Source organism: Hypanus sabinus, chromosome 27 (assembly GCF_030144855.1).
Source record: "Hypanus sabinus isolate sHypSab1 chromosome 27, sHypSab1.hap1, whole genome shotgun sequence".
NCBI classification, from domain to species: domain Eukaryota; kingdom Metazoa; phylum Chordata; class Chondrichthyes; order Myliobatiformes; family Dasyatidae; genus Hypanus; species Hypanus sabinus.
In genome coordinates, this window is record NC_082732.1 from 27426721 (window position 1) to 27449696 (window position 22976).

Here is a 22976-nt window from a genome sequence, read left to right on the forward strand (position 1 = left end):
CTTCTGATGGTTAGACTGGTATTTTTTTAATCTTCCTTTGTCATGAAAGGTAGGTGAGGAGGAGGCTTCAACTCAACTGGGAATGGTCTGGTTTTACCAGCTTGGAACAAATACACATGGGGCCTGTTCGATCTAACTGTAGTCATACAGCAGTCTTAAATGGTCATTGGAATAAAACATTTGTATCAAAGTTAGCCAAATTGCTACTTGTATTTCTAGCCACTGCTGGATTTTTATTGAGACTTGTAACAAAGAAGGGTCAACGATTGAAAATGTACTAGGATGTTTCAGTTGTAAGTGGAACTGGCCTTGGATAGGGTTTTGGCATAGGAGATTGGTTCAAAAGGTTAGAGCCTGTGGGATCCAAGGCAAGTTTGAACTGCATACAAACTGCAGGTAGATCTTGAAAGTGTGCTCTTAAAAACAGACAAGCCCAGGAACTGTTGTGATACAGGGCAAAGAGGTGGCATGAGATGTTTAAGAAATCTGCAGTGCCTTGAAATTAGATATTTTATGCAAGTTCTTGATGTAATTAGGACTTGCGCACTTTTTATTGAACTGTCGCTCATGCATTAACATGAGTGGAGTTGTCTGTTCTTTTGAAGAAGACATAATGTGGTGTATGCATATTATTTTATTTTCCAGCACTTGTTTACCAGCTGTTGGGCATGATTGTTATTTTAAGATTAGTAAGGTGCTATTATCTTAAGATTTGTCACTTTAAGCTTAATGCTTATTTGGCTACAGAGTATTACTGTACTTTTAGCTTAGACTCGCAGGGTTTCCCAACCTGGAGTGCACAGACCTCTTGGTTAATGGTAAGGCTTGATGGCATTTAAAAAAGGTTGGAAACCCCTGGGAGAGTTGACTGCCACAGTTGATGCTTCAAGTGAATTTGTTTTATTCCGCAGCACAATTACCAGATTCCAATAGACTAAAGAGGATTGCTGAAGTGTTTGGCCTGTCTTTGTGTAATTTGGGCAGAGATCCTTCATGTGTCCTGATGAAGGGTCTTGGCCTGAAACATCGACTGTTTACTCTTTTCCATAGATGCTGCCAGGCCTGCTGAGTTCCTCCACAGTTTTGTGTGTGTTGCTTGGATTTTCAGCATCTGCAGATTTTCTCTTGTTTGTCATATTCATTGTCTTTGAGGTTATGCAATTCTTTGACTATCTAAGGAGCGTTGTGCTAAATTTGAGAGAGGCAAAGCACAGTTTGTACTGATGTAATGTTGAGTTAGTGCATCTTTTCTCTCCCATAACTGTGTTTGCAATAAAACAGTAGAATGAATGACTAGTGGAAACATTTTGGCTCTCCCAACTCTAGTTACCTTGAAAAGCCAGTGGTGTGATTTTTGCTTGAACTTTGTTGTGATAAAGCAATCGCTAGGAAGTTTGTTTTACTGCTTTGCTTTTCTCTGTTGTAGATTATAGCATTGTAATGTTTGTAGAGTCTACAGTATGGCAGGAGGAAGTGATGTTTGATAGCCTGGAGATGAATTGTGGAGGGGTGGAAGGAACATGGAGACACAGAAGACTGCAGATGTTGGAATCTGAAGCAACACACAATCTGCTAGAGGGGGCTAAGTGGGTCGAGCAGCATCGTAGGAGGAAAGGAACGTAGACAATTTCTTTCCTCCCACAGCTGCTGCTCAACCGCTGAATTCCTTAAGTATATTTCACTATTTCAAGCTTTCCGTGTATCTGCCAGCGGTATTTACGTGGTCTTGGCCTATTGTCTGAAATGATTTAAGACCTTCAGATCTCACTTAAAGTACGTGAAATATGATTTAATAAATTTGTTTGTTACAGTGGCATGCACAGTGAAAATCTTCACTATATATAAATGCAGATCATTTCAGTATGTGGAAAAATAACAGAAAGCAGAATAAAGTGCCACAGTTACAGAGATAGTCCAGCGCAGTCAAACAATAAGGTGCACAGCCATAACAAGATAGCTTGTGAGGTTGAGGCAATTTTATTATCCTAGGGGGTTGACCATTCAATAGCCGTATAACAATGGGATAGAAACTGTCCTTGAGGCTGATGGTACCTTGCTTTCAGGCTTTATTGTATCTTTTACCTCATTGGATTAGCAGGATGGAAGAAAAGAGAATATCTGGGGTGGGTAGAGTATGTCAACCACTTTACCAAGACAGTGAGAAGTGTATACAGAGTACTTGTAAGGTAGTCTGGTTTCTGTTATGTGCTCAGCTGTATTCCCAGCATCTGCAGAGAAAAACATTATTTGCAATGTCCAGAGTCCAGAGTCTGACCTCCAGTTGCAGCCACAGTGATTTATAGGCCTGTGTCTTTTTGAACAGGGGATTTGTTGTTGACTGCACGATTATGTAAGCTTTTTGTCCTGGAGAGTATTCATTGCTTGGTACTCGTGTTACATGAAACTCATTTTTTTTCTTTCTCCAGTGATACCGCCAAACCCGCTGGGCTTTCCTAACATTCTCCTTTGTTTCATATTTTCAGCGACTGCTGTGCTGTATCTCCCACAATTCCAGTAGTTTCTGTTTTCTCTCCCTCTCCCTCTCTCACACCTTCTGTTTACGTTTCCTCTGGAATGCTTAGCTGCCATTAGCAATTCTTCAGCGACCTTCTCTTAGTTGATACCAAAGTAAACTCTACCTTCAATTAGCCTCCACCCTATCATAAAACATTCCTCATGCACTCTTTACCCTGTTGCCTTCTCTGCAATATTAAACAGCCTTTTTTCCCCTCACTTTTCCCTAGTCTGAAGAAAGTTAATGGACTTGAAATGTTAATGCTGTTTCTCCCTCTGACAATGCTGCTTGACCTGCTAAGTATTCCAGTATTTTCTCTTTTTAAAATTTCTGCACCATTCAACCATGCTTGCAAATGTACTACTGTTAACCAAAGATTTTGCATGTATTTGACATTTTGAAGCACTGGTACTAAAATCATTGAAAATTAGTACTCTGAACATCCTTTAATAGTTTATAATTTGTTACATTCGTTGAAATAAAGCAATCATAAAAAAATTAATAAATAAGTGTACTTGCACTCATTTAAATAAATTCAACTGTCAAATTGAAAATAAGATATTTGAACTTGTTTGTATTTCTTATCACCATCTTCTCTTTTGAAATGAATGGTATTTTTGAACTGGGGCCAGGTTTGACTTGGCGTATTTGAGCAGGCAGCATAATTGCTGGGAAACTGCAGCAAGTTGGCACCGTGCTTCTGGATTTCATGAAGACTGCAGTTAGAATGACAGCAATGAACACGTGCCAAGAAGTTCTGAATTTTTGACTGAGTGGCCCACTGAAAAGGTTCAGATGACCAATCTGGCTCTGTCAACAAATAAGTTGTGTATTGTTGACTTACAGCTGGCTATTGTTGTGGAGCACGTGGAAAGTGAGGTAGGGCCTGAGCAAAGATTTCTTAAACCCACAAGTCTTTTCACATTTTGCCAAACATTAATGAGCAGAGTGAATAGGACAGGATCCAACTTCGTTGCCTCACTTTTTGACAGATCTTGTCTCACTCTGAATATGGCTCTGTGCCTTTAAATAGATTAGTATATCTGACTCAGAAATCTTTCAGACTTGACATTTACCTGATCTGCATTCACATACTCTTCATTTCAGTTTACTAACTAACTGAATTTGAATTCCATGGTTCTCATAGTGGAATTTTAATTATTATCTCTGAATCTTTAGATCACTAGGCTGTTCCTGGTTCTCTTTTATTATTTAGTCAAATTGTGATCTGAAGAACCAAAATTTCCTGTTGGCAATTTTAAGGGGACAAGCTTCCCAAATCACTGTCCAACTAAAGCTTTAACCTCTGGTATTGTTTATCTTCAGAACCAGGAAAGGGAATCTGCTAAATGTACCACTCCTTGCTATGAGGAATCACCACTTGGTTCTTTATCCATAAGGCCACAATGAGCTGGGCAAGGGCACTAGTTTGGAAGGTGAGATACTGGGTCCTGATGAAAGTTTTGACAATGTGGGGTGACCATACTTGAGCCCTTTTTTTTTCTGGAAAGTGCTTACAATTAGAATCACTGAGTAATGCTCAGGTGAATGATTCCAAGTCAATCACGCTTACTCTGACCTCAGTAAAGCGAGGGCATAATTGTGAAGGATGTAGACAGAGCAGGTAAGAGAAGCTGCTCTGTTAGTAAAGGTTCAGAAACTTGAGGTCACAGGATGACATCAAAATTAGTTTTATTTATAGTGAGTGACTAGGGTCAGGTGTAATGGTGGAGGCAGATTCAATTAGAGCATTCAAAATGGAGTTGGATAAGTATCTGCAAGGGAACCATTTAAAGAACTATGAAAAATCAAGATAGTGGTGGTTGCTGGATAGCTAAGGCAGATCTGAAAAGTAAAATGGCCTTCGTCCTTTCTCCAGTCACTCTGTGTTAGAGGTAAACCTTGCTGTACAGTATAATGTGGTTTCGCATAAGGCCAAGTAATCACAAATGGAGCCAGCAGAACATCAACTAAGGAGTAGAAGGAACGTATTGCAATCTGGCTAACATTTTGAGGTAGTGTGATACTAATATGGCTCTTTCCTTACTGTCACAGCTCACTTTGCAATTGTAGGAGCAGTGTTGGATAGAGACCAAAATTTGCTTCAGCACACTCCCAGTCACAGGAGGTTTGAAACTTTAGATGCAAGTAAAGTTTTCTCCTTGCTGGTGCATAGGGTCAAGTAACTTCCCTTTGCTGTTTGAACAAGTATGGCATGAGTAAGATATTCTACACAGGGTAACCGTATTAAGCAGAACATCCCATTTCCCGCACGTTTGTGATCTTAGATGACTTTTTCCATATTTATAGCTTCTGGCGATATTTCTGTTGGTATTATTTTATCTAAAGATACAGCATGGTAACAGGCCCTTCCAGCCCAATGAGCCTGTACTGCACCTGTGTGACCAATTAACTTACTAAACCATACAACTTTGGAACGTGGTAGGAAACCCACATGGTCACTGGGAGAATGTACAACACCTTAAAGACAGCGGCATTTTGGATAAGCCTATTTGCATCACGAAGCACCTACTCTCCAAGCTTAAAGTAAAATGCTATACCCCTGGATTACATATAATTTCTGTAGGAACCTCTGCAGCCATGAGAGATGTTCAGTGCAAGCCATCCTTTTATTTTCACAGAAGCTGCTTGACCTGATAAGTTCCTCCAGCAGTTTGTTTTTTATTTCTTCAGATACAGATTCCAGTTTCTGCAGTTTCTTGTGTCTCCAATACCATAAATATGGTTAGAGTTCATCAACATTTCTGCAATCCATTGCATCCACTGGACAGGGGATTGGCCTATACAGCTTCACCAGAGCCCTGTTGGATGGCCTTGCCCGTTTCCATCTCTCACAATGGGGATGTAGGGTTGGATTTTAAGAGGCAATTGATTATCCTGCCTGACCATTTTAATAGGTTTCTATGTGTTTCACTTATTGTGATTATCAGCAGTAATGGGAGTACTTTGAACAACTTTTTGCTCTTGCCCAGCATAGGATCCTGCTGTGTTTCATGGGTCTTGCTGATAATTAGCATGAGGAGAGATGAACAAGGAATGAAAAGAACCAGACTACTGAAACTGCTTGAAGTTCTAATTTTTCTGGACAGGCCTTTATGTTCTGAATCTGTTCCCATTTTGAGGGAATATTAGTTCTACCTGCAGATTCTGCTCTGCTCCTGGAAGCAGGCCATTTTAATATGAAAAGAAATTATTTGGCTAATTATATCAACATGAAGTTACATTTTATGAGGGTACTGCGTGTGCTAGTTGTTTTACATGCATTCTCCTGAGTTTCAGTTGAAAGCACAGACAGACTCCCGCTGTCCTCTTTTAGGCAGAAAAGTCTTAGTGTTCCCAACCATTGTTACACTTTTCCAGGGTGATCAAGAATGGGCATAATGCCTGAATAAACATTTTACTATTTCTCACCTCATGGGTACCAAGACTGTATGCTTTGCTGATTCCTACAGTTTCTCTGAGATCTAGAAGTGCAAAAATTAATTTCAGCCTGCCCCTATTACTGCTGAAAATCACGATAAATAGAACACATGGAAAGCCATAAAATAGCTCTGCTGGAGAACTAGTTAAAAACAGTGAGAAGCTGAGGGTTGATCCAGTCTTTGTACATTGATTATGGGAGGCATAGCCTATATGGCTTGATGCTTTTAATCTTTAAATCAATAGAGTATTTGCACTGTATATTAGTTATCCTGCATCACAGGGGTTGTTGCATTGCTTTCCTAGAAAACAATCCATATTACAATTTGCTGTAACATGAAACCATATCATCTGCACATCTGCCAAGAAAAAAAAAGTTTGTTTTTGTCTTCCACTGAACTTTCATAAAAGCAATTTGATAAACTTTTGGTAATGATTTGAGAATTCTATAAAGACTTATTTGTTAACCTAACGTGAAGTTGCTGGTAATCTGCTTTGAAAGAAATTGTTTTGAGTTGAAGTGTAAGGTATTCTGATAAAATAAATAGATCATTAAAAAGGCTTACGTAATTTTGGAGGCTGGAATGCAAAAGAGAGGAAATGATGCCTTAGGTTCAGTTAGACCCTATTGGGAGCACAGCTTTCTATATGGATCCAAAAATCCTTGAGCATAATCATGACTGGCTATATTTTTTGAATACAGGGTATGTTTGTCTACAAGTTAGGATTTCTGTGTGGGTTTCACTAAGCTGATCAGAAGTCATGTTGCTAAGGAAGCAAATAAAAGGCTGTTTGTTGTGTTCTCATTGCAAAGCTCAGCATAAAGTGCAAATCGTTAGTGCTGTGGATAGTGTTGGTGGTGTCTATTCAACCTGGACCTTGGTCACATTAAGTTCATGCTTGTAGAGAAAGGAATTAGCATGTCACTTGCAATGTGACTAAATGTTTCACAATGAAAAAGATCAACCGTCCTTTGGAGGGCAGGGTTGGGATAGCATGTGCAGAGTGTTCTGGGGAGGGACATGTATTTTGTTGACTATTTAACTTGAAGCTTCTTCCCAGTTTATAATTGGTTGGTGAGCCAACACGAGACTACATTTCAAAATGTGTATGCTATCTCTAAGAAGACTGATAAAGATAGAGAGGGTAGATGTTGTTTCTAATGATTTTACAAGGCATTTGGCAAGTCCCACACGTTAGGTTGGTCCAGAAGGTTAAGGCATATGGCATCCAAGGTTTTTGGATCCAAAATTGGCATGGTGGTAGAATGCAGAGGATAGTGGAGGAAGGATGCTTTTCTAGTTAGAAGTCTGTGACCAGTGAGATATGTTAATGACTTGGATGTGAACATAGGAAATAGTGATTTGTAAGTTAGTAGAAGGCAAAGAAGCTGGTGGTCTTATGGATAGTGGGTAAGTTTATCTATGAGTAAACAAGCTATAGAACATAATGGACATTTGGCAGAGCATTGACAGGTAGGGTTTAGTCCCATTAAATGTGAGAAGTCAAATAGGGGTAGGACATACACAGTAAATGGTAGTGTGCTGAGGAATGTAGATGAATAGAACCTTTATGATTAAGTTCATAGTTCCCAGGTAGATAGGCTGTTGAAAAAGGAATATGATAGGTTGCGGCATAACATATGTAAGAGTTGGGCTGTTACATGTAACTTTACAAAACACTGGTTCGATCATACTTGGAGTATTGTGAACCACTTGGATGTGATTGTGCTGGAAAGAGTTCAAAGAGTATTAAACAGGATGCAGCTGGCAGTGGAGGACTTTAATTATTGGGAAAGATTGGATAAACAAGGTAAGTGGGATTAGTATTGATAGGGAATAAGATCAGCATGGATATGCTGGGTTGCAGGGTCTATTTCTGTGCTGGATGTTTGTTTGCTGTAGTCTTTAATAAGCCTGTGTCAGTGATGAAGTTTCTGGCAATGGATGGCACTGTAGTCTGTACTTTCTGGGGTAATAGAAATTTTAAGGGGAAACTGAATAAGTGGGACCCTAGCAGAAATTGTTTGGTGAGATTGGTACTCTTCTGTTGGATCCAACAGTATTTTGTTTGCAAGTACAATTAATTAAAGAGCACACCAAGAGATTTCTCATAGCTAAAATTCTGCAATGTGGGAAGCTTATTCAAAGCATGAAGCTTGTTCCAATCAAGATGGCACCAGCATTCCTAGGGCGACATCTTCCAGACAACAAATGTCTTCAATTATTTTGCTTTTTCTACACTTTCTGCTTGTTCTTTTTGTCTTGTTTGCATTACGGAAACCATTGGAGCCTGTGACATGCAGTCTGGAACTCAATCAATTAATCTAGCGTTCTTCTGTGTCCGGAAAGCTGCCTCGTGGAGATCAGAAACGAGGACCCGAGAAGGACTGAGAGCACGAGCCATCTCGTGAAAAATACCAGAGCTGGGTGCGGGGTCAAGAATGACTCCATCCCCAAGTGGCGAGGAAGATCGGAGCATCGAGATGAATGGGGAAGGGGTCAGCGTTCACTCCCAACGGAGGTTACCAGGTCGACAGCGGTTAGCACCCGGATCGCACCACTTGGACTCACATCAGTGGTGTTTGGACCTGGGTCGGCTGTCACTCTACACAGAGTTCATGTAGTCTGTCTGCTTGTATGCTGACGAGAAGCTGTTTTTGATATTCTGAGATTTGTGTGATTATTGGACTATATATTGGTCTCCTTCAGTTTTTCGGTGTATTCTTTCTTGTGGCCGATTGGTGGGTGGGTGATCTGTTAATTTTTTCCCTGTGTGGGGGGTGGTTGGGGGTTTTAACACCACCTCCGCTGTTCTTTTCTGTGAGTGAAGGGGTTGGGAATTGTTATTGTCGCTGTTTTTTTTTTCTGCAGGGAGATTTTGGAGATTTGTTGCTATTGTCACTTTTTTTCTGTGGGGAAGGGTCTGGGGGATTTTGGGGTTTGCAAGTTTTTGTTTCTTTTTTGTGCTGGGGGGAGCTGATGTAATTTCTTTCAACAACTACCATAGTCTCTGTGTTACATGGCTATCTGCAGAAGACAAATATCAGAGTTGTGTTGTGCATTGGTATAATTTGACAATAAAATGAACCTCTGAATCTTTTAAAATCATGCCTGTGGATAAGGATCTGGGCATCTGTTAGAATCTGTCTATATCTATTGTAAGAAAGACATCATTAATTAAAATTAAAAAGTGAAATTATTACTGCCAACATTTAAGCAACCAGATCAAGAGGTAATGTTACAGCTATATAGGACCCTGGTCAGACCCCACTTGGAGTACTGTGCTCAGTTCTGGTCACCTCACTACAGGAAGGATGTGGAAATTATAGAAAGGGTGCAGAGGAAACTTACAAGGATGTTGCATGGATTGGGGGGCATGCCTTATGAGAATAGGTTGAGTGAACTCAGCCTTTTCTCCTTGGAGCGACAGAGGATGAGAGGTGACCTGATAGAGGTGTCTAAGATGAGAGGCATTGATTATGTGGATAGTCAGAGGCTTTATCCCAGGACTGAAATGGCTATCATGAGAGGGAACAGTTTTAAGGTGCTTGGAAGTAGATACAGAGGAGATGTCAGGGTTAAGTTGTTTGTTTTTAAAACGCAGCGAGTGGTGAGTGTGTGGAATGGGCTGCCAGCAATGGTGGTGGAGGAGGATACAGTAGGGTCTGGATAGGTACATTGAGTTAGAAAAATGGAGGGCTATGGGTAACCCTAGGTAATTTCTAAAGCAGGGGTGTCAAACTCATTTTAGGTCACGGGCCGGATTGGGCAAAATGCAGCTTCATGCGGGCCGGATCAGTCGGGCGCTTGCGAACGCAGCTTTCATTGCCTCCGTTTTTTCAGCCTGTTCTCATGTGTCTCAGTCTCTGCTATAACTACAAAGTATTTCACTTCACAAATTCCGTTTCTTATGAAGAAGACTGCTGAGCAAGCATTATTTTTATGATTGGTATTAACTTACAATCATAGGCTTCGTATCGCCGGGCCATTAATAATTAAAATAATAGATCTATCTAAAATGATCTCGCGTGCCGGATATAATTGTACGCTGGGCCGGATATGGCCCGCGGGCCTTGAGTTTGACACCTATGTTCTAAAGTAAGTACATGTTCGGCACAGCATTGTGGGCAGAAGGGCCGGTATTGTGCTGTAGTTTTAATATGTATCTAGTTTTCAGCTTGTATTTGCTGGTCTCTTCTGGGCTGCTTTTTAAATGCAAACTGAAACTTGGTTAATGATGTTATCACTTTGATTTGCAGAGTTGTAAAGGAAGAGATTTCTGATGACAATGCCAAGTTACCTTGCTTCAATGGAAGAGTGGTTTCATGGGTAAGTGATTTTAATTGAAAGAGTTGTTGATATTTGAGGGCTATGCAATTGGAGAGGGGGCAGCTGGATTCTCACAGAGCTCCAGATTTCTTCCAGGATTTGGAATGTACTAGAACATTGCCTTGTGGAGTAAACAGAAGATGACAACTGATGAATTCATGCAAAATACTAGTTGGGTCACAGTTGAAGGCTTGATGTAATATAAACAGGAATTACTGGAATTCTCAGCAAGTAAGACAGCATCTATGGAAAGAGAAGTTGAGTTATTGTTTCATCATTGACGTGGCATTTGTTTTACTTTTGATTTCAAACATCTGCCATCTTTGATTTTAATAGAAACTGACTGTTCCTTAGGCTTTTCCAATATGGAAAAGTCATCTTAGCCACAAAGAGGGCACAGCATTTGTTGTCTGTGATGCGTGGTATGGGATATTATGGAGTCATTTCAATTGTCATGTTTTATTTCCTATTACTTTTTGTCCACTATTGGATTATTATTATGTTTGGAAAGTGGGGATAAACAGGTGTAAACTAAGAGGGTTTTGATCGACCTTGCTTCCTTTGGGTGGGGCAAGCTACAATGAGTAGTGGTCAGAGATTTTATATACTGCTCACTACCCATGAGGGAAATATAGCTTATGATCAGTAGGAAAAATGGTGATTTTATTTAAATTGTGAAGGGTTTTATTAGAATGCCCAAGGACCAATTATTTACTCCAGTTTCTAACCAAGAATTCAGTGGGTTGAAATGTTGGCCTATTGTTTCCATCACAATATTCCTTAGCCATCTTATGCATTGCTCTCCCTGGCAGCTGCTTTTTTTATGTTAAAAGTTCAGCAATACTGACCCAATTTCACTGCATACCACTCAGAATGGAAGATAAACTGGTGGGGCTGAGAAGCCCAAATATAGATTTACATAGGCAAACAGTCTTTCCCTTTCAGGATGTATCCAAGTGTTTTAAAGCGAAAGAAATAATTGAGGTGTAGTTATATAGGAAATCTAGCAGCTAATATGCCCATAACAAACTCCCACAAACAACAATGTGATAATAATCAGTTACCTGAATTATAATGTTGAAATAAAGGACAAATCATCAGGGATAACCACTTGATATAACTATTGTGATAAATGCCATGAGATCTTTTATGGTCTGAGAGAGAACCGAATGAAACTTTGGTTTAACATTTTTCATCTGAAAGCTGGCATTTTAGACGGCACTTTTACCTCAATTCCATTGGACCATTGGTCTAACATTTTGTGATCGAGGATCTAAATTTGGACTTCGGCATTGTGTGTGAGCTTTATGGAGTATGAAATAAGTCTGTACCATCTTTTCCTATCACAATAAGTAGTAGTAATGACTAGGTGGTAAACAAGAAATGTTTATGTCCTTGGGTGATTGAGAGGAGACCAGGGCAACTTTTGGGTTGCTTTGGAGACTGTCTTTAACAATGCAAAGTGCAGACATTGGCAGCTTACACAAGTCCTCTTCAGCTACTGATTCACAAATTGGTCCTGGATGACTACCTTTTTAGCACTCCCTCAGGGTTACAGATGATTGCTTTCACTCCTGGGTTGAGGCAGCTGACTGGGATGCATAAACTTCGCCACTGATGGAGGAGGAGGAGGAACTTGGTGGTTGGCAGAACAGAACACGGTGTATTTCCTTGCTGGGCTTTTCAAGATTGTTTAATGTTATTTCCTGTACACACGTAATGCGGCACACAAAAAGATAAAGAACACAATAATCATAAAATGCACAATAAATATAAATACATAAGACAGCTTATATACATTGATTGTATGGCCATAAAGTGACACTAGGCTGTACATAAGGTGACTGACAGGAAATAATCAACTAGTGGTGGAGTTGGTGGGTAGAGTTGGGGATCAGCCTCACCCCGGAAAATCAGCTATGATTTAATTAATTGAAACAGTGGATAAAATTCTCAGTGCTATTTATGAAGTGAGAATATTTGAGTTAATGTGCAGTGGAATAAAGGGGATGATGGAACCAGTGAAAAGTGGATACAAATTAGATAATGAATATTGTATCTGGTTAGTCATGCAAATCTGATCAAAGTACAGCACTTTATACACCAATTATTATTTCATTATTTCACTGGAATAAGATCTATTGCACTTAAAAATGTTTAACCTTGAATAAAGCTGGTTGTAATTCACACAATGCTTTGACTTAGATTCCAGCCATGTATTGTTCTTTATAAAGATGAAGCTCTTCATCTCCAGACATCTTGTGGCAAAACATTTATTTTAGTTACCTCCAACAAAAGCTCCTTGGCAGTTTTTTTGAAGATTGTCCTTGCTCTAGCTCCTACTCTCCACCTCCATGCCATTTATCGAGTCACAGAGCAATACTGCACAGAAACAGGCCCTTTGGCCCAGCCGATGCCAAGCACGGCGTCATCCCTGCTAGTTCCAGTTGCCTGTGGTTCATATCATAACACTTAAAGTTCCACCCTTCATGTACCTATCCAAATGCCTCTAAAAATGATGCAATTGTGCCTGCCTTTACCACTTCTACTCATTCTAGGTACTCACTCCCTCCATATAAAGAGGTTACAACTCGGGTTTCTTAATTCGCTCTCATCTTGTATCAGTGTTCACCTGTTTTGGATTTCCAAGCCCTGGGGCGGGGGGGGGGGGGGAGTCTATGAACGTCCAACTTATCCTTGCCCCTCATAATTTTATAAAATTCTGTGATGTCACTGCTCATTCTCCTGCACTCCATGGAGTAAATATCCAACATGGCACCATAACTCATTCTCTTCCGTCCAAGCAGCATCTCTGTAAATCTCTTCTGCATTCTCTCCAGCTTCACTATGTCTTTCCTATGACAGGGTGACCAAAACTGTACACAGTACTCACCAACAGCCTCACCGATGTAATGTCCATACTCCTAAACTCAACGCCCTGACTGATTAATGCCAGCATGCTAAGCCCTTTCTTCACTATCTTGTCTACTTTGTGACCCTTTTTAGTGAACTGTGCACTTGTACTCCCAGAACTCTGTTGCACAACACTCATCGGTGTCCTCTGATTCACTGTATAAGTGCTACCGTCATTTGACAGTCCAAAATATATCCCCTCACACTTATCTAAGTTAATAACTATTTGCTATTCCTCATCCCGGCTCCCTAACTGTTCAAGATCTCCTTGTCATTCATTGTAACACTATCAACAAGAATCCTAATTTCGTATTATTAGCAAACTTGCTCATCATGCTATGTACATTCATATCCAAATCATGCACATACATAATGAGCAAACAGAACCCTGGTGCACCCCACTAGTAACAGGGAATTGACATTCAACAACCATTACCATCTATTCCTGTCATCTAGCCAATTCTAAATGCACTTAGCAGCTCCTCTGCATCAGTGGTAGCACAGTGGTTGGCATGATTGATTTATTGTATCATCAATCACTGATTGGTGTTCAATTCCCACTGCTGTCTGTAATGAGTTTGTATATTCTCCCTGTCACTGCATGGGTTTTGTCTGGGTGCTTCGGTTTCCTCCCACGGTCCAAAGATGTACGGTTAGAGTTGTGTTTGCTTAGCACTTTTTCCTTTGTAATAGCAATGGCACTCACTTCTGCTCCCTGACACTCAGGGATCTCTGGCACACTGCTAGTGTCTTCCATAGTGAAGACTGATGCAAAGTTCCCATTAAGTTCATCTGCCATTTCTTTGTCCCCCATTACTACCTCACCAGCATCATCCTCTAGTGGTCCAATATCAACTCTCACCTCCCTTTTACTCTTCATACAACTGAAAAAACTTCATATTATTGGCTAGTTTGCCCCCATATTCAATCTTTTCCTTTCTTAAAAAGCTTCCTAGTCATCCAACCACCCATCACTTTTGCTACCTTATATGCCCTTTCCTTGGCTTTTATGCAGTCTTTAACTTCCCTTGTCAGCCACGGTTGCCTACTCCTGCCATTTGAGAACTACTTCCTCTGTGGGACATATCTATCCTGTCACTTGTGAACTATTCCCAGAAACTTCTGCCACCTCTGCTATGCTGTCATCCTGACCAGTATCCTTCTCCAGTTCACCTGGGCAAGCTCTTCTCTCAAGCCTCTGATTCCCTTTATTCCATTGTGATAGTGATGCAAGTGACTTATGCTTCTCTCTCTCAAATTGCAGTATGAATTCAATCATATTATGATCACTGTCTCCTAAAGGTTCCTTTACATTAAGCTCCCTATTAAGAGCTGAGTTATTACACAACACCCAATCTAAGATAACCTTTCCTTGAGTAGGCTCACGCACAAGCTATTCTAAAAAGCCATCTCATAGGCATTCAACAAATTCCCTCTCTTGCAATTCAACACCAACCTGATTTTCTCTATCTCCTTGCATATTGAAGTTCCCCATTACAATTAAGGCATTACTTTTATTACATGCCTTTTCCAGCTCCCTTTGCAATCTCAATCCCACATCTCGCTACTATTTTGAGGCCTACATATGATTCCCATAAAGTTTTTTTTAAAACATTTGCGGTTTCTTAAATCCTCCTGCAAATATTCAACATTCTCTGACCCTTTGTCTCCTCTTTCTAAAGATGTAATTCCATCTCTTATCAATAGAGCCACACCACCACCTATGCCTTTCTTCCTGTCCTTTCAATACAAAATATATCCTTTGATGTTAAGCTCCCAACTATGGCCACCTTTCAGCCACAACTCAGTGATGCCCAGAATGTCATACCAAACAATCTCTAATTGTGCCACAATTTCGTCCACCTTATTCTGAATGCTACACACATTTAAATACTGCACCTTCAGTCCTGCATTCTTTGTTCTTTTGAAGTTTGCTTCTGTGGTACAATTTAATTCTTTGCTCAGTCTGCCTTTATACACAATCATTGGCCTGTCCTTCTTTCCATTCATGATACACCCATCATCTACTTGTAAACCGGCTGGTCCTCAGCTCTATCATACTTGTTCCCATCCCCCACCATATTAGTTTAAACTATTTCTAACAGCTCTAGGAAACCTGCCCACAAGAATATTGGTTCCCCCTTAGATTTGTCAACCCACTCCTTTTGTACAGGTCACACCTGCCCCAGAAGAGGTCCCAATTATCCAGGAATCTGAATCCCTGCTCCTTGATCCAATTCTTCAGCCACCTCATCTATTCCCATCCTCAATGTCACGTGGCACAGGCAGCAATCCCGAGATTACTACTTTTGACGTCCTGCTTCTCAGCTTCCTTCCCAACTCCCTGTAGTCTGTTATGACAATAAATTGAACCTGAGCATGAGGAAATGGCCTTGGATACAAATTACACCCTATCCAGGCCTTTGTACTCAGACAGTACTGGGATAATTGAGATTTCCCACTAGCACAATGCTACTTATACTTACAATTACATGCAAATTCTCAGCACATCTGCTCCTCATGTATCCTGCTGACAGTAGGGTGGTCTTTAAAACAGCCCTACTGAAGTGACCATCACATTATGTCTACCCTTATCAAAATGTGCAATTTCTCAAGATATCTGCTCCTCAAGTCCCTGCTAAGTGTTGGGGTGGTCTATTAAACAGCCCTACCGAGGCGACCATCAACTTCTTATGTCTACTCTTTCAAGTAAGCAACACCACATTCCTTCTTACCTGTTGCTCTGCAACACCTAAAAGTTCAGTATGTCAGAACATTGCCCTGCCTGTGCTGCCTTTCAGCCACATTTCTGTCATGACCTCAATATCCCATTCCTTGAGGCAATCCACATTCTCAATTAAGCTACATGCATTGAAAGAGATGCAATATACAGCTGCAGTCCTTTTACTGAAAACATGGCTATACTGATTACTAGGCCTACACCCTTTGGTTGCTGCACATACCCTTGTCTTCTCACTGACTTCACACTCTCAAGTTCCATCCCTCACCGATCTAGTTTAAACCCTCCAAAAGTAAATTTCTGCACTAGGATATTGGACTTCTCCCATTCAAGGGCAATCTGCCTCTCTTGTACAGATCACCTGAACCCCAGAGGACATCTCAATGATCCAAGAACCTGAATTCATGCCCCCCGCACCAGCTCTTCAGCTATGCATTCATCTGGCCTATCGTTCTATTCCATGACTCACTGTGGCTTTGTGAGTGATCCAGAGATCACCGCCCTCAAGGTCCTGCATTTTAATTTCTTACCTGACTCACTATAATCATCCCTTATATAACCTATGTCATTTTGTGCTAATGTGCAAAATAATCTCTTGCTTTTTGATTTACTCATCAGAAAATTCTGCAGCTGCCCTGCAATTGCCTTGACACTGGCATCTGGGAAGTAAAAAAGCATTGTGGCATCAATCTGTGGCCACAGAATCTCCTGTCTGTTTTCCTCACTATTGCATCTCCTATATTTATTGCCCTGTCTCATTGCACCCTGTCCTGGTCACAATGAGAAAGACCTGACTACTGCTGTTAGCCCCCGAAAGAATATCCCCGCATATATATCCAAAAAGATATGTGCTTGTTAGTAAGGGGAATGGACAGTGGGAATGCTACACTAACTACTTACTCTTCTTATTTCTGCTGGTGCTCAGCTATCTTTCTGAAATGTGTATCTTGGGTAAATCACCAACTTGATTTACGCAATCTACCTGCATATTGAATTCCCCATGACTATTGTAATGTTGCCCTTTTGACAAGTATTTTCTGTCTCCAGTTGTAATGTGTAGACCACATCTTTACTACTATTTGGGAGGGAGGTGATGACTCAACATCTTTTGCTCCTATGTCACCACTTTCTAATGATTTGATTTTATTTTTTTTAAATCACCAGAGCCACGAAAACCTTCTGCCTACCTGCTTGTACTTTTGATACAGTGTGTATCCTTGGGCATTAAGCTCCCAGCTATAATCTTCTTTCAGCCACAATTCAGTGATGCCCACAACGTCATACATGCCAATATGTAACTCTGCTATAAGTTCATCTATCTTATTCTGTATACTGCCACAGTCAAATATAGCACATTCAGTCCTGTTTTCACCCTTTTCGATTTTGTCCATCTTTTACATTGTAACTCATCCAGTTGACTGCAATTTTGCCCTACCATCGGCCTCTCCTTGTCGGCAGCTCATCTAGGAGAATGAAAACTCTGATCTCAAACCTCTGCTGCCTTGCAGCTGCACCCACTGTGTAAATCCCACAACAAAAATCCTGAGCTGGAGTCCCTAAGGTAGCTTACATTGAGTTCAAAGCTGACTGGTAACTCCTGCAACACTGCGGATGGCAGACCGTATCGGTCTCTCCCATTCCTTTGGGTTATCAGCCGCATAGCGAGGGCAAGTCTGCTCCACACAGGCAGCAGTTTGCACTCCATATTGCACTGTCCTGATTTGCGTGTCACATAGACAGCTGGGATGCAACATCCATGGATGACACTGACCAACAGTGGGCCTCAGTACTTGTAGCTGGGCAGACTTTTGTACATTCTCTCATGGAGCAAGCAAAACTCTTGGAAGAAACCTTTGCATGCAGGGCAAAGTCAGGCATCTCACAGAAAGGAGTATCACCTAGCTTTATCTCTGTTCTGTTCTGTTAATTCTCACCCAAGCCTTTTATTTTCCTGGCTAGATTTCCTTTTTTGCTCTGTAAATTTGATCTCATCTGTTAGAATATAAATATAAATTTATGAAAGGGATAGATAAGATAAAGGCAGTACAGTTATTTCCACTGGTAGATGAGACTAGAACTAGGGGATATAGCCTCGTGATTTAGGAGTAGATTTGGGATGGAGATGAGGAGAAACTGCTTTTCCCGGAGAGTGGTGAATCTGTGTAATTCTCTGCCTACTGAAGCAGTGGAGGCCACCTCAGTAAATACACTTAAGACAAGGTTGGGTAGATTAAGGGTAATTGGGAAAAGGCAGGTAGGTAGAGATGAGTCCATGGCCAGATCAGCCATGATCTTATTGAATGACAGGGCAACCAAGATAGGCTAGATGGCCGACTCCTGCTGCTATTTCTTATGTTCTTAGTATGACTGCTAGGTCCATTACATACTATAGTTTTAAAACAAAGCAGTAGTGTAAAACCAAATCAATTTTCACCTCCAAAGTGCCAAATGTTCTTTTGAAGTTAAGCTATACCAGGAGATAGGACTAACAAAGCTTGGTAAATCGAACATAGTGAGAGAGAGGTAGACGGGAGACTGGTGCACAGATGTTCAAGTTTTTCTGTCTCAGTTGACTAGTTGCTGTTCATTTTCCTAGCTCATGTAAACACTGTAACTTGTGGCTGTGAACCTGAGGCCTTCCACTTACCAGGGAGGAAGATCCCAAAAGGGGAGAGATATTTTGTTATATTTATCATTATTGTATAATATAACTGGGTTATTTGGATTACTCTAAGAAAGCTAATGACATGTTGGCCTTCATAACAAGGGGAGTTGCGTATAGGAGCAAAGAGGTCCTTCTGCAGTTGTACAGGGCCCCGGTGAGACCACACCTGGAGTATTGTGTGCAGTTTTGGTCTACAAATTTGAGGAAGGACATTCTTGCTATTGAAGGAGTGTAGCATAGATTCACAAAGTTAATTCCCGGGATGGCGGGACTGTCATATGTCGAAAGATTGGAGCGACTGGGCTTGTATACACTGGAATTTAGAAGGTTGTGAGGGGATGTGATTGAAACATATAAGATTATTAAAGGATTGGACACGCTAGAGGCAGGAAGCATGTTCCCGATGTTGGGGGAGTCCAGAATCAGAGGCCATAGTTTAAGAATAAGGGGTAGGCCATTTAGAATGGAGTTGAGGAAAAACTTTTTCACCTAGAGAGTTATGAATCTGTGGAATGCTCTGCCTCAGAAGGCAGTGGAGGCCAATTCTCTGGATGCTTTCAAGAAAGAATTAGATAGAGCTCTTAAAGATAGCGGGGTCAAGGGATGTGGGGAGAAGGCAGGAACGGGGTACTGATTTTGGATGATCAGCCATGATCACAGTGAATGGTGGTGCTGGCTCAAAGGGCTGAATGGCCGTGCTGGCTCAAAGGGCTAAATGGCCTACTCCTGCACCTATTGTCGCTAGAAAAGAACAGCATAGAAAAGTCAATAGGTTAAATTCTTTATGTAGTCAATAAAGTTTAATGATTTACCAAGTTAGTTATGGTATAATTAATTCTTTCAGTATGGGTGTGACCCTGGTCTGAATGCTTTTGCTTCCTGCCATGTGTTGTTATAGCTTTCCAGGCTGAATGCATGTTGATTTTAATTTCATACAGCATGACTTTTGAAACAGCAGAAAGATGAAGGATCTTTTAGTTAACTTTTAGAGCAGTCATTGAGGGATAAACATTGACAAGGACACTAGACAACTGCTTTTCTTCCATAGGACTTTTGACATTAAAATGGAATGGAAGATAGGAGCTCAAGGACAAGAAGGTCAAAAAGTGGGAGAGCAACAGCCAGGTTAGAAATGAAGGCCAAAGAGCAATCTGAGTAAATCTGGGCTTCATGGTATGGAAGAGCACCAGAAAGAGTGGAACCCAAGTTTGGTGGTTCTGGACTAGGTCTGAGGCCTCAGTCTGAGAGCATGGTTTTGAGTTAACTTTTCTCATTGAGAATAATAGGGGTTGTATGTTTGGATTGTTACGTACCCCGTAACTGGGTCACTTACCAGCAAAGATAGAGAGGTCCGGTGAAGTCTGATGGTACTATTTTTAACAGTATTTATTGATAAAAATACACAAAATAATATCAATGCAACCATACAGATAATATACGTCGTCAATGCTAAATCTAAATGCGTGGGTATAATAATAATCAATAAAAAATAGCTCTATTGTTGTCTAGGGGATAATGTATTGTCCGATGGAAATATAAAAGTCACTGTTAGTTCATTCACGCTGCAGCGTTTTGGTTTGAGAGAAAGACGGGTTAAAACTTGCCCAGTCCCTTTTATGATGTCAACCCTTCGAGAGGCGTTGGGAGTTGGTTTCCCCGTTGTTAGCTAAAAGCCGTTCTTCCGTGGTAAAAGCCACCGGTTCCGGGGCAAAATGGAACCGAACGCACGTGGCCTCCTCCCATCGGCTTCCGCTATTACGGGATCGCTAGTGTTTCTTCTGGTGCGTCCGAAGGGGCTGTTCCCACAGACCCTGTTTTATCCTGACTCACAGGGTCTCAGATGTCAATCAGGTTGGGGTGAGGCAATCCCTCCCTCAACCAGCCCACTTTGCCTGAGGGCTTCCACGTAGCACAGTATTGTAATACACAAGTCCGTCTCCAAGAGACAATGGCCGTTTCCCGTAGCTTTATATCGCCGGGTGTAACAAGACATTCCGCACGTCTCTCTCTCTCATTTCCTGGGTCTCCTGACCCAAATCAATTGTGATCTTGCGATTCTCACAAAGGAGGGGGCTACCCCGCACCCTTCGGCCCCTCAGAGCTGTGGTACATTCATAACAGGATAAATCAACCAGAATTCCCATTTCCGATCTCTGTTCACTGATTGCTGTTTTTGACCTTGCATCTTCCTTCTGGGTCCAGTGGCATGCACGCTGTAGTGAGAATTGGAGTTTGGCTGGCTTCGCTGCATAGTACCACCCCTTTACAACTTGCCGTCCTCACTGTGTCTCCTCCAGATGCCCCTTCAAAGTATTTCTCCTCTAACCCCATTGCCACAATATTGACTCCACATCTTGTGTCTCCAGTATACTGTCCGAAACAATAACATCTATCATCATCTCTTGCTCTTTATTCACACCGTGCTTCATTTGCATCCACTCTCCCAACACCTCTCTCTGCCACATTGTGCCTTATTTGTGTAGTGGATTGAAGATTATTTGGTTTTGGCGCCAAAGAGAATTCCCCACTTACAAAGTTTGGTGTTTTGTTGCTGTAACTGTTTTGAGGTTTTATGGAGGTAACCACAAATATGAAATTCATTCCTGGGTTAAGGCTTAGTGCGCAGATCCTTCTGTTTGCAGTTTGAGAATCTGAGAACTAAAAGTGACATCACTAAGCATATTTCCCCTTACCTCCGCCCCCCCCCCCCCAACTCCACTTTCTGCAGGGATCGCTGTCTACATGATTCCCTTGTTCACATGTCCCTCCCTACTTGTCTCCCTCTTAGCACTTATCCAGGCATGGGCAAACTATGGCCCACGGGCCATATGCGGCCCTTTAAGCTTTTTAATCCGGCCCGCAGAACTTGATGAAATTACATTAATAAACCTTGTTAACGTTTTTTCCCCGCAATTCTGGCGTTTTCCCAATAGATGACGCACTCTATATACATTTGTGGCGACCCATTTCCTGGCACATCCGAACCGGCTCACAATTAGCCAGCGTTCCGGCTAAGGGAGATAGCCTGCGGGGATTTGCGAGCACAGAGCTTTGGAGCCTCTGCGCCACGGGGGGCAGGTTGAGGGAGGCTTAAAAGTGAGGCTGGGGATTTCGAATAAAGTTTTTTTCTTCGACTGCAGTTACTGACTCCGTGTCATAATTTTAGCGCTGCATGTAGCACACTGCTACACATTGAGGTGCAGCGTATTACTCCACATTTGCGCTTTACTCTTTGTTCGGCTCGACCTATTTGTGTGAACAGGCGTTCAGCGTCATGAACATCAACAAAGCCAGCCACAAATCCAAGTTAACTGACCAACACCTCAGATCCATCCTGAGAATCGCCACAACAAAACTAAATCCAGACTTTGATGCGCTGGCTAAAAAGGGAGACCAACAACACTGTTCCCACTGAAATTAAAAGTAAGTTTCTTCGTTGTGTTATGTAAAAAATGCATTTGAAAATATTTTTTTCAATAAGCCTTACATGTTACATGTCATTTCTGTCAAGTGATGGACATGAGTAGTGCGCAGGTGCACGTACGTTCTCAAAATAAAAAATGCGCTTCAGATCAAATAACGCGCTCCGCATACTGGCGCGCTGTCACTGTTCTCTCCTTGTGCTGGTCGTTGTTGAGTTTTGGCACAGGGGACAATTGAATAAGAAGGAGCAGAACAAGTAGACCTGCATCTCCTACCGTTTTTGAAATACAGTCAGGAGGAGAGTGATGATGATAATATCTTGAAGGATAACAGAATTTTCAGTGCTTTAAAATATTAACTGTTACTATTAAAAAAAGCTGTATTTTATTCATTTAATTTTCAGTGTTTTAAAAGTCTTTTCAATAAATAGCTAAATACCATGGGACTTCAAAGACAGATATTTTGTTGTAATGCATTTGTTCATTTTCAATTGAAATTAAAGCACGTGTTTTCTACATATCCCATGATATTTTATTTTCTCTTATGAGGTGTATTACCAAAACACTCCGTCCATCTGCTCCTGGTCCAGCCCCCCTGTCAAATTTTAGAACCCTTTGTGGCCCACAAGTCAAAATGTTTGCCCACCCCTGCACTTATCCCTGCAAGAGGAACAAGTGCTACTCCTGCCCTTCACCTTTTCCCTCAACACCATTAAAAGCTCCCAATAGTCCATCCAAGTGAGGCGATGCTTCATCTGTGAGTCGGCCGGAGTCATCTACTGTATCTGATGATGCTGATGTGGCCTGCTCTAGGATGGGACCCGATGTAGGTTGGAGGACTATTTCGTCGAGCAGCTTTGCTCTGTCCACCATAAGAAGTAGGATTTTCTGGTGGCCACCCATTTGAATTCAACTTCCCCTGTCTATTCCTAAATGTCAATCCATGGCA

At 41.3% G+C, this 22976-nt stretch overlaps 1 protein-coding gene across 3 annotated transcripts in view; it reads left to right on the forward strand.

Annotated features, from left to right (window-relative positions):
• The window catches only part of LOC132382159 (segment polarity protein dishevelled homolog DVL-1-like), a 137544-nt gene that overhangs the window by 20083 nt on the left and 94485 nt on the right, over window positions 1-22976 (forward strand). For all 3 annotated transcript variants that reach the window (XM_059952079.1, XM_059952078.1, XM_059952080.1), the window contains exon 2: window positions 10218-10287. In XM_059952079.1, the coding sequence (XP_059808062.1) occupies window positions 10218-10287 (70 nt within the window). The remainder of the gene's footprint in view (window positions 1-10217; window positions 10288-22976) is intronic.